General features: G+C 29.9%; 1 protein-coding gene across 3 annotated transcripts in view; it reads left to right on the plus strand.

Moving 5' to 3' along the window:
* The window catches only part of LOC129958835 (transmembrane protein 151B-like), a 274,598-nt gene that overhangs the window by 221,546 nt on the left and 40,600 nt on the right, over nucleotides 1-12,452 (plus strand). For 2 of the 3 annotated variants that reach the window (XM_056071548.1, XM_056071549.1), the window contains one exon: nucleotides 9,207-9,257. The exons of the other annotated variant lie outside the window; for it this stretch is intronic. In XM_056071548.1, the coding sequence (XP_055927523.1) occupies nucleotides 9,207-9,257 (51 nt within the window). The remainder of the gene's footprint in view (nucleotides 1-9,206; nucleotides 9,258-12,452) is intronic. 3 annotated transcript variants of the gene reach the window in all.

The following is a 12,452-nucleotide window of genomic DNA, read 5'->3' on the forward strand; positions in this document are numbered from 1 at the left end:
ATTACAATACTCCATACATACAAACATGAAAGAAGACAAGTTAACTAAAATAATCTTACCTCAAAAGGAATAATATATAATTACTCAATAGAATAGTTTCCATGACAAACGTGATTGAGCGTGAAATCTATCATCTAATTGTATGTGTCTTTTTCTCCCACTACTTGACTTCAACCAACAAATGTTGTATTAATTTATGTCAATGAATGTTAGGAATGCAGAAAATATAATTATAAATTTAATTTTGAATTCATTTTAATTCAATTCCATTTTTCAAACGCTCAGCTTTTAATGAAAATTAATATGTATAAAATTAATAATTTTTTTTTTATCAAAATCTATTTATTGAGACTAATTTCTTTTCCAAGTCAAATAGGTTGTTATTATATATAGTATGGTTTAATAAGTATATAGTTTATTTTTAAATTATATTATTTAAAATTAATTTAAACGAAAGAAAAATAATATTTTTCTAAATGGACTGCAATACAGTTAAAATGTATCACGATGTATATTTTTCATTCCCTAAAATGCAAATGGATTAAAAAAATAATATTGACCTGACAAATTTCATATCAGCAAATAATTACAAGGCATTGCACATAATATGTTTTTATTCAATACTCATCTACTTAAACGCTCAACGACTTACTGCTTCGATTAGAAAAAAACAATTCACTAATCTTTTCAGGAATTCCACAAATTTCCACATTCACTAATCTTTTCAGGAATTCCACAAATTTCCACATTCACTAATCTTTTCAGGGATTTATTTAATTTTATCAAAATATATAATTTTAAGAACAAAATTTTATCACAGTCATAGTTAAACCAAAGCAAACAAAAAATAATAATTTATTCAGATGCTTTTCGCATCAAAATGTATTTCAGCATTATTTTCTTCCTTTGTCAGGTCTTTGTGCAAGTTTTTGCTCTTTTGTGACTCTTATTAAATTGCAAATTTTCCTGCATTAAAAAAAAATAAAGGGTGAAAATTAATTAATTTCGTTTTGCAACACGTTTTTCCTGATGGCTTTTGTTGGATCTTCAAGATATTGTTTCCGGATTTTCTTTGCTTCCTATTAAGTACATTCAATGATTGTTCGAGGCTTTTTAGAATACTGATTAATTTTTTGAATTAATTTCTTTTTATTTTGGTCATGCTTATTTCTGCGTGGTGATCAAAAAGTTATTGAAATAAACAAAAAGGGAAAAATGCGGGAATTACAGAAGACATCAAATTCAATCGCTGGGGACATTCCCTCAATTTTCCATTCCTTATTTATTACTGATATAATTTATTATTTTATAAAAAATTTAATTTAGGACAACTGACACAACAATGCTTCTTAATCTTAAAATAAAAGCTCACGGATTAAGCTGTAGTTAACAATAAAAGTGGCCTGATGGAACTAAAAGAAATATTTTCGATTTCTATATGCATCTACAATAAGCTTTCTGATTAAAGGATCTTTGTGGCGGAGACATCACTTTGTTTCGCCAAACATTTTAGGGAATTTTCATTTCTTTTCTACCATTTAGAAATTTTAACTGCTATGAATTGAATGGCCACAAATGTAATGAGTTTAGTATTATGTTTTTGTTTTTATATTGGAATTTTGATTGATTTGCATTTAGTTTTGTCATTGTTACAAAAATTATTAATTATCTAGTAGACATCTGCTGATATTTCTTTTGTGCAAGCTGCATGATTGAATTCCCACGTAACTTAACCCCCGGGGGCACCTCGAAATGAGGATGAGATGCTTCCGGCATGGTGGTTGGATCTTGCCACCCTGGAGGGTACACAAATAGGTGGGGTATTTGACTCCTCCCTTCGATGACGGGACGTACTTCCTTCGGGGATTGTTGTACCGTGGCCGGTGATGGCCCTTAGGATTCAACCACAGTTCCCTCCAGTGTTGCTGTTGCGACGGTCCGGTCATTCAGCCTTATGGTTTAAATCCGTGTGCTTTCGTGGTGAGTCGGAGAGTCAGTTGGTTGGTTGACTACCCACGTAACTTTTGTTTGTTGATGTTTTCATTTTCGCGATTAAATTTATGAGCTGAATTTTCCATTCCATCTATCCCTTGACTTGCATGTTTTGAGTAGGCAATAACTGCGTAAGTAAATAAATAACCTGCATTATACGCTGCCGATATCTGAAATAACTTGATTGCAATTTTCGTCCTGATTTGAAATCAGTAAATACATACCGTTTCCGTTATCTTTTTTTTTCTTTTTAATTTTGAGAAGTAGGGAACTTTAAAGAAGTTTTCGCTTCAATCGCCCAGGATCAAAGACCAGAAACCATAATTCTGATCTCTCAATATCTCTCATAATAATACTCTCTAATAATACTCAATAATCTCTCAATAATACCTCTCTTTACCTTTTACTTACATGTATTTATTAGAATTGTTTGATATAAAATTGACCTTTCACCTATTCTACATAAAAAATTAAAGCTACCACAAATGATGATGTCTGCAAAATAGTGAAAGAAGGATGAAAATCAATATAATTGGAAATTTTATGAAAAACCATTCTATCATGGAAATAAAAAAAATGACGTAAAGCCTAGAAAAAGGGCTACTTGAAAGAACATTTAGGAAACAATATTTACTTTTCAGACATTGATTAAGCTGCCCCTAGATCATTTTAAAACTGTTCTGTATTCCAGCTTGAACTTGTGTAAAGGTAGCATCCACATGAATTCGAGACTCGACACCGGTTCTTACTTCAGTTTCTGACTCGCTTTGAGGTTGATTCAGAATGGCCTTCAAATATCCTTTGGGCAGATGAAGCACACTTTCAATTAGACGTGAATACTCATAAATGCCGAATTTGGGAACAAGAAAATCAGCATTAACAATGATGTGATGTGAGTTTAATGCATAACTTATTCTGGGTCAGTATTTCTTCGAGAAATTAAATCAGTATTAATTCAGTACTTAAATCAGTATTTCTTCGAGAAATGCTAGAGGTCCCCTAACATTCTCTATAACTGGGCAGTGATATGCATTGTTGTTACAAAAAAAGAAGTTATGGATTTGCAAGGGCGTTAGTGTCTTTCAAGCATAATTTTTATGCAAAATGGAGTCTTTTCGCACATTAGTCTTTATGTTAAGGACGTTCTCAAAACACCATATCCGAGAAGAACATGTCATCAACCTCCACTTTAGTGATTTGTGATCTCCGCAATCGCCAGACTTCAATCCATGGGACTTCTGGTTTAGGACGTATTTGAAATATCTGATAAGACGTGATAATTCATGAACCTTACTTGATCTCATGTACAGCATGTCATGATATACTCGTGCTTTTTCCAAAAACACACTCCGATCAGCTACGGAACATGCTATCTTTCGTTTCCAGATTTTATCTGAAAATGATGGCCGCCATGTTGGACATGTTTTGTTGTAAAGAAAATTGTAAACATTTTAATTGTATGTTGAACGAGGAATCATTTTTAAAAAAGGGCTTTTAGTGACGAAAGTTTGAACAAATCTTTTTATTCTCTCAAACAAATTCCTATATCTTCATTACATTCTACATAAAATTCCATAACTTTCTAAACAATAGTTTCGCCTGTGGACATCTTTATAATGGATCGTTTAATTATGGTCACCAAAGATTAAATTTTTTACTGTACTAGATAAAAAAAATTGATTTGAAACAGAAAAATCTTTCTAAATTATATTTTCTTATTTGTAGGTAACTATAACCGAAACATTTTGTGATCTGATATTTTCTAGCAGACTTTTTACTAATGTAAAATATATTTCATAACTATGTCAACATGATGAAAATGCTGCTTGAAAAGCAATATGTATCCTTCAGGAATTTCATCAGACAATTCTGTCAAAAGTGTTAAAATAGCTTTGCAAAGAGAGTTCAGATAAAATAATTTAGTTTTTGCTGTTAATTTTAAAAGGAAGTTTCATATATATTTTTCAAGTATTAATTACAGTAACATACTGTTTAAAATAAAATTTGCACATCGTTAACAGATCAAATTATTAACTAGATCTGATTATTCTAGAAATAAAATACATATTCTTTGTTTGAGCAAACGCAATTAACCTTCAGATCATGAGAAGTTTATTTTAGATAATGGGTCGATTCACTTTGGCAAAAGCGAATTAACCTTAAGATTATAATCGAATTTCTTTAAAAGCAATTAGCCTTCAAACTATTAGGTGATTATCCTTTAGCTTATAAGTAGATTAAGCTTTACATTATAAGTGGATGGATTTTAGTGAAATCATTTAGCCTTTAGTTTATTTGAGGCTGAAATTCAGAGAACATAATTAACCTTTAGATTAGAGGTATCCGAAAATAAAGAAAATTTAAATGGAATTCTGGCAAATAAGCATTAAAATCACATTATTTCTTTTCATTTAATGTTACGATAAGATCTGTTACCTGCACTTCTTTAATTGGCTATCAGTCTTGGAATCACCGACTGAGTGTGCAGTAAATCATTGAAATAAAACTATCTAGAATAAAAATAAATTAGTCATGCAGTTCCACGGACTTTTTAGTGCAGAATTTTAAGTATTTCTTACGTGTAATAAAAAATGTCTACTGATGTACCGTTTGTACCACTTTGAAAGAAAAATGTTTTTGCAATCATCAAGTTATTTATCGTAACAGTGACACTTAATTTCAACAGATTGTAAACACTTTGATTCAGAATGACTATTAGAGAATAAGAAATGCTGATATGCTTCTTTCTAACTATTGCGAATGTTGTACCTTCGAATTTTTCCTATATTTGACAATATAATTTGGGTACAACAATTTGGCCATATAGTTTAGATCACTGAGCATCCATTCGGTAAAGGTGTGCTTTCTCCTGAAAAAAATGCGACAGAGATCTGCAGTTTTGGTGACAATATCACACAATTTCGCTCTTCTGTTTTGCTACATTTTTGAATTTTCACATTTATATACACATGAATACACAAACCGATGGACAGGCAATTTGTTAAGGATTTTATATAAAAATAAGTACAGACCTAAAATTCCAATAGAAGAAACACAGGACATATTTCATCCATACAATATTTTCAACCATCGCGTTCGCCTACAGTCGTCCGGCGTCCTGCATAGGGGTAGCGTGTCTTCCCCGTGATCTGGGAGCCTGAGTTCGAGTCCCGGTTTGGGCATGGTTGTTCTTCCGTTGTTCTATCTGTGAGATGTGTGAATGTGCCCTCATGTAAAAAGGGGTTGTGCAAGCGAATGAGTGATGCGTGAGTAGCAAAGTCGTACTCTTGGCCCTAGTTGGCGCTACTATAAAAACAAGAGACGCTCCCCCATCGACTTAAAATCGCTGTCTTCGTAACAGCGGGCATGTTCATGGCAAGTGTCATAAGAAACAACAACAACATGCAGTCGGGCGGAAAGACAGACGTAATTCTTATTCAAGGTTATCATTCAAATATGAAAGATAATAAGATATCAAATATGAACGATCGATATAATATAAAAGATTTTATAAATGCTTAATGTACTTAATTTCATTTGATTAGTTCTTTCCGTTTTTGAGACATAGTGTTTGTTCACAGTCATATAAACCACCGTCGTTATAAAAACATTTTAGGACTTAAAACACAAAAATTAATAAAAATCTCGTAGTTATTGGAAAGTAAGATTTATGTTAACTTTAAAATGAAAAAAATTGTTTTGAGTGTTATGGTATGGGAGTAGGTTTGAATGCGTAAAGCCTAAGTGTCGGGTTTATCCTTGTTGCGCCAAACACGTTATAAAAGATGATGCTAAGCGTATGAGTCATATAAATATTCTGAAAATAAGTTCTAAGGAAATATGTAGATACGAAAAAGCAGAATTCAGAAAAATCAATGAAGACATTAAAATAACACACACACGAATGAAGAATGACGCCTTTTGCAAAGATTTAAAATGTGATTTGGCACGCATCGCTATAACATTGAAAAACTTGAAAAGTCATTATCAGGCTACAAAAGATTAAAAGTACAGAGAAAAGAAAATAGAGATAAAGCAAAAAGCGTTCGATATAATTTACTTCTAAAAACTTTTGTATAGTTATGAATAGCTTTTTTCCTGAAATTTGAAACTAATTTTTTTTGTTTGAGTATATCGCTAATAGATTCTTATTTGGTTATAAACATATTAAATTTTATGATTATCAATAGCCCCAAGCATCTTCATTTTATTACAGTCATGCCAATAGAGCTGTGAAATTCAATATATCATGGCAAAAATCACAAAATTCGGATATTTTGAATTCCGCACATTCTTTCATTGCTATTTACGAAATAATTTCTTTCTAATGAATGTTCCATGTATTTCTGAGAGGTAGAACCAGAATTATTCATCAATGAGTATTGGAAATCATTCATTCCTTTGATGATTTTTTTAAAAAAAATTCTAAGTTTAATAGGTTTGAAAAATTATTTTTTGCTTAGTCGAAAACCCATTATTCTTGTGAATAATTATTATTTTCTCGCGTCGTCTTCGCTAAATTTTAAAATTATTATTTGAATTGAAAAAGGAGATTTTTTTGCTTCTTTATTCATTTTCGAAATTATCAAATCCTACATAGCTGATTTTTCTCATTAAATGGCATTTCGACAAAAACAACTTAATTTCAAATTTTCTTAGTAATGGGATTAATGGGATTTTCTTAGTAATGTGATGAATTATTTCTATGATTAAAGAGACATTTCAGTGTAAAGTTTATAAATAATTAAAAAGCTATATTCAGATATGAATATGCAAGTTTTTTTTCACTTAAAGGTTAAAAAAAGTGATTCTTGAGGGAAAGAATGTCTTTGTGTTAAAAAAGTTCTATTAATAAATTAAGGCTCGGGCAAAATTTAGATTTCTTCTAAGTTTTCAAACTGAAGTGCTTTACAATATCATTGAAAAAGGCAGAAAAAGAAGGGAATAAATGTTATCAAGTTAAATCAAGCATTATTTCAAACTTACTAGCCGTCTTCAGGGCCCAGCTACTCGCTCACCATATTATTAGTATTAATTTAGTCATGTTAACCAGCTTTGATGAATTGTAACTTATCTCAAAAAATGAAAGTAATATTTAAATTATATTGCATATGAGCATAGAGCTTTCGGATTGATTAGCTTTATTTAGAAAGTGACGAAATTAATAGGCGAATTTTATACAGTTTCTGAGGCAGAATGCATATATCATGATCTCCTTCGAAAATGATGGGTCATGGGCGGCAGTTGACGTATCTAAAAGTTATGAATTTTCAAATGAAATAGAAAATAACGAAATCAGTACAGATTCGTTAAATTCTGACAAAATTTTCCTCATGGAGAATATGCAATAAAGTAGTATTTTAGAGATTTCTCTCGAAAGGAAGGATGGTGGAGACCAGGTAATCATTAATGACATATCTAAAGTCTAAATCGATACAGTGGCTGCGGTTGGGGGATAATGTAAATGATTTCTGGATAGATAATGTATAGAGAAACTATGTTTTTGAGATATCTTTTGGAAATTGCGGATATGGGGGTGAGTGTCATTGCTGACGTTTTATGTCATGAGCTTTCATATGAAATAAGTATTTGCGAAATTGGGCAATACTTGTGGTCATAAAATTGGTTGTTTGGTTTGATAACCATTTATTTTAAATATATAGATTTATGGCATGATTTCGCCGTGCTAAAACAGTTTCTCCTTTCATTTTACAAGATGAAGCCTTTTTTTCTGATCGTAATGTGATTTTTTTCAATTAAATTCCTTGGCTCTAATTATGATGTATTTTAGAAGCAATTTCAAGATATTCAAGTCAATGCTGATATCTTCACTTGTATTAAAACTCAACTTTCTTTATCGCTTATATCAAAGCAACAAAATCAGAATATTATTGCATGATTCAGAGGGATTGTTATAATTTTTAAAAAAGCATGATTTTACTGAAATCCTGAAGTCTGATCTCCGGGATGAATATGCTCATTAGAATTGGAAGGGTAAAGCAAAAATTCTTACCTGTTTTAATTTCTGTTTAGATTTTTTTTCTTTTTGCAACGGATTAAATTCATTCATATGTAATAAAGTCAGATATCAGTTTTAAAATCATTTGATCCTTTTGAAATACTATAAAATACCACAACATATGCCGATTTGCGGTTATATAATAAAGAACTTAGATTAGTTCTTGGTTAGTTACTGGCTTTCTTATGTAACTGATATTATATTATTATGATTCTGTAACATTGCTTCCAAGCACAGTAATTTTCTTGCTGAGGAAGAGAGTTTATAGATAGTTTTAAGGGATGATGAACAAATTCCGGCTCAATGGCGGCTGGCTTGGCAACCATTCTACGATTTTGGTGACAAAAAAGAATATTCCCGAAACTACTGGGATTTCGGGATATCTCATGCATAAGCCAAGATACAAGTTCTTTTTAGAACATCGATGTCCTGTCACAGGAGCTATAAAAATGAAGGCACACAGATGAGTGCAGTAGAATCGGGAGTAGTTATTTGAACAAATTGTCTCTTTGGAATTATCGTCTCCAACCACTATTCTCTGAGCGCTTCGTGCTGTTGTAATTGTTTAATAGTGACATGCGTGATGTTTATAACTACTGTGCTTTATGGTTGGAATACTGTTTTCTATCTGTGCTCTTTTTGTATACAATAAAACGTCATTATTCATTATCGGACCTGTTGGAATTTTCATCGTGCACTTAGTGGACATATTTTCATTGAAGCATTGGGAAATTTTTCCAACTGAATTGCCATTACAATTATTCTTATGGAAAAATCTACAAAATACTGACACAAGAATTATTTTGATAAAAAAATGCACCGTTGATAACTTCAGATGAATTCTTTACAAGCAATATAATTGTAAAAGATTCAATAATTTCTTTATCAACTATTATATTTTAATGGCATCTTCTAAATGCATTTAAACAAAATAAAAATATTCTAACACATACACAATCAGTGAACCGAACGACATAATGGAAATTACTGAATATTATTGCTGAATGCTTTCATTTTTTATATCATTTAAATTTGATTTTAATTACAAACACTTTTAACAATCTGCATTAGTATTTTCATAAAAGCTCTTTCATTTATTGATTATCTAAAGTATAGTCTATTTATGATTGTACTTTATTGTCTATCTAAAAGTGTAGTATAGTGCTTAGAATTTTCACTGTTTTCATCTTCATAGGACACCTTCCTTTCCCGGAAATTGGAAGAGAGATGGAATGACATTTTAAGGGTAAGTGGCCGTTTTTTTTCAGTAAATATTAATTATTATCTAAATTTATTTGTCAATGGTTTTTGAATGGTTTAAAAGACTATATATAATGAAAGTAATTGAAAAAAAATGAAATCTTATTCGAATAAAAAATATTCGGCAATAGCGACAAAGTTTGTAACTTTTGCTTTACTGATTAATGAACTGATTAATGATACTGATTAATGAACATGTAGAAGAATCAAAAACATAGATTCAGGTGAGTATTAAGAGCCTGGAAATATTTTTTTAAATTTCTTTCCGTGAATTAGAGTTTTTGATATACTTAATAAGCCTATATACTTAAAAAAAAGGAGAAACCACATGAATGAAAAGGAAAGGGTAAATACTTAAAATATAACGTTAACAAAAATAAGAAATGAAGAAAAAAGTTTAAAAAAACACTTTTTATTAGTGATTCAAAAGTAGAAAATATTTTTAATAGAGATCGGGAAGCTAAAACAAAAGTCGTGACATTTAGGTAATTTGGAATAAAGTATCATATAGTCGTGATAATGTAAATATTCCATGTAAATTGGAGGAAAGTATCATAAAATTGTGCTAATATAAATTGGAATTTTTTATCACATAAGAATATATTTTATTCTTTAATGAATATTTAGGAACTTCCTTTTGTATGATATTCTTTGTGGATTAAGTTACTTATTATATATTTTTTCATTATTTCACACATTTATAATGTTTACTTCGGTACCTGGATGTTTGATAGATCCAGAAACAGAGGAATGAATTCAGCATAAAATTGTGTTTTGAAAATATTTTTATTTTATGTACTATTTTCTACAATTTGGTCCTTACTGTAGTTTTGAAGTTTTAATTATTATGGAGTTTTTGCCATTAAATTTTCTCAAATTTACTTCTTGATAGCTCTTCTCATATAGAAAGAAATTCAATTTAAATTTGTGATTAACAGACAATGAATACCTGAAACTGATAAAACAGTGAACTGCTATCGTGCTGTAAGATATATTATTGCCTCAAAATTCAATCTTTACAAATATGGTTTATTGAAAATTGCATAAAAGTGTGTAAAAAAAGTAAATTTCTTTTTGGAAAGAAATTATCATGAAATGAAATCCATTCGTTCTCTTGAATATTTAAAGAACATACTTTAAATGATAACAATATTTATTGAAGACAAATTTATAGAATTATATGAAACTATGACTATATCCAGATATATTTTCAAAGCGTGACTTGGTATGTAACAAATTTGTGCGGCCTATACCTGTTTTAATTTTGGGTGAAACTCAATTATTATTGTGTATTGAGATAAACCAGTGGAGTAGTCTCCCAAAAACTTTCTCGCATACTCTCTATTAAACTTGTCATGTCAGAGGATGTGTTGTGTGGCATTTTCGTACTATAACTATAAAATATTATCTTTTCGTGAATTTAGAATTTTTACTGAATCTATCGTGACATCCTTAAACAGTTATTTGGCATTTAATCTCTTACATGCGGTAAATAGTATCCGAAAATCGAATTTCTGTTTTAGACAAATTTTTCCAAACGGATTGAAACAAACATGCAACTCATAAATACGCATATAATCACAAAATCTCATATATTTAAATTAGACCGTTTGTGAATTATCGTGTTTACAAACCTACAGACAGTCAATTCGTTGTTGGATTTGGTTTAAAATTAGACAGGTATCTACACAGCAGATGTTAAATCTGTGTGACGAATCTTATCTATCTAGCTCTCTTGGTTTTGTAGTTATCGTGTTAACTTATATTATAACAGCCTGATAGACAGACTTCTTAAAAACAGATTTTGCTCACATTTGATAAAAATCTGCAAATTTGGTGTTAAGACAGTATACCAAATTTCAGCCGTCTAGCTCAAAGTGTTTTTGAGTTATCTTTGATACAATCAGACGGACATTTTCCAAAAATGCGTTTTTCGAACACACGGAGGTTTAAAACGTGAGGATTCGTCAAAATTTCGAGTTAGAATTTTTTGACGATTACTATACTTTCTTGATACTAAGTAAACGAGAAAGTAAATAAAAAAGAAAGAGAGAGTCACCATCAAAAGTATATACTTATATAATTACATGTAATTGTTATTATTTCAAAAATAATTAAATATGAATTTTTTAATTGGAATTTTTGTTACTTGTTGTTAGTTTTGAGCGTGGCATGCCCAATGTACTGAAAAAATTAAAACTTTTTTATATTTTATTAACTTGTTTTTAATTACCTAATTTCGCTTTCATAATCAATTTATACAACGGAGAAAAAAAGTGTATAGTCTTACAGAAGCAAAATCTAAATATTTGAATTAGAAGAAGTTTCATTTCAAAACAAGTGCATGCTGCATGGCAGTGTGTATTATTTTTGTATTATGGATGTTCCCTTTCAATTGTTTTTTTTTTTACATTTATGTAGAAAACAAATAAAAATTTACAAATTTCAAGTATATTCGAATTTCACCTTTCTTGTAAATTATTTTTTATTATCTGAAAATTCTGCTCAATCACCATCTTAACTAGCATTACGATATCTTATCTCAATGCATCTTAACTAGCATTACTATATGTCACTAATGTAGTAACACATTGCAAACTTTAGTTATTGTATTTTTAACTTAACTATTTTTATAACATATCTTTAATTTATACATTTAAATATTTTTAAATACTTACCTAAAATTTTTCCTTTAAATATTTCAAAAGTTTGTAGCTAAACTTTTGCAATTAATTTGGTCTTTTATATACGTGTTTTTTCTCTCGTTTAATTCACTTCATTTAATAATTTTTTTTCTCGTTTAATTCACAATGAATCCTTCTTTTTTCAATTTATTTGCACAAAGTTTTATTTAAAATTAACAAATTAATGTTTTTGCTATAGAAAATGACGGCATTGATTTTGAGCCAATTTTTTGCAGGAAGCTCTGTTTACAAATCGCCTCGTTATTCCAAAAGCCATTAAAAGGAAATTTTAGAAATTCATGGAAAATATAGTAAAAAACAGATAGATAGAAGTTGTTATTGCAGAAATCATTTCCAGTACAGTGAGTGAAAAGAAGCAAAATTAATTGGGAAAGCAGGAAACGAATTTATCAGAAAATGTGATAAACTTGTTTTTCCGAAAAGATGTTTTTCTCTTGATAAAATTCCAGGAAGCTACTTCTGAAAACTAATCATTT

Source organism: Argiope bruennichi, chromosome X1, assembly GCF_947563725.1.
Source record: "Argiope bruennichi chromosome X1, qqArgBrue1.1, whole genome shotgun sequence".
Classification (NCBI taxonomy): Eukaryota; Metazoa; Arthropoda; class Arachnida; order Araneae; family Araneidae; genus Argiope; species Argiope bruennichi.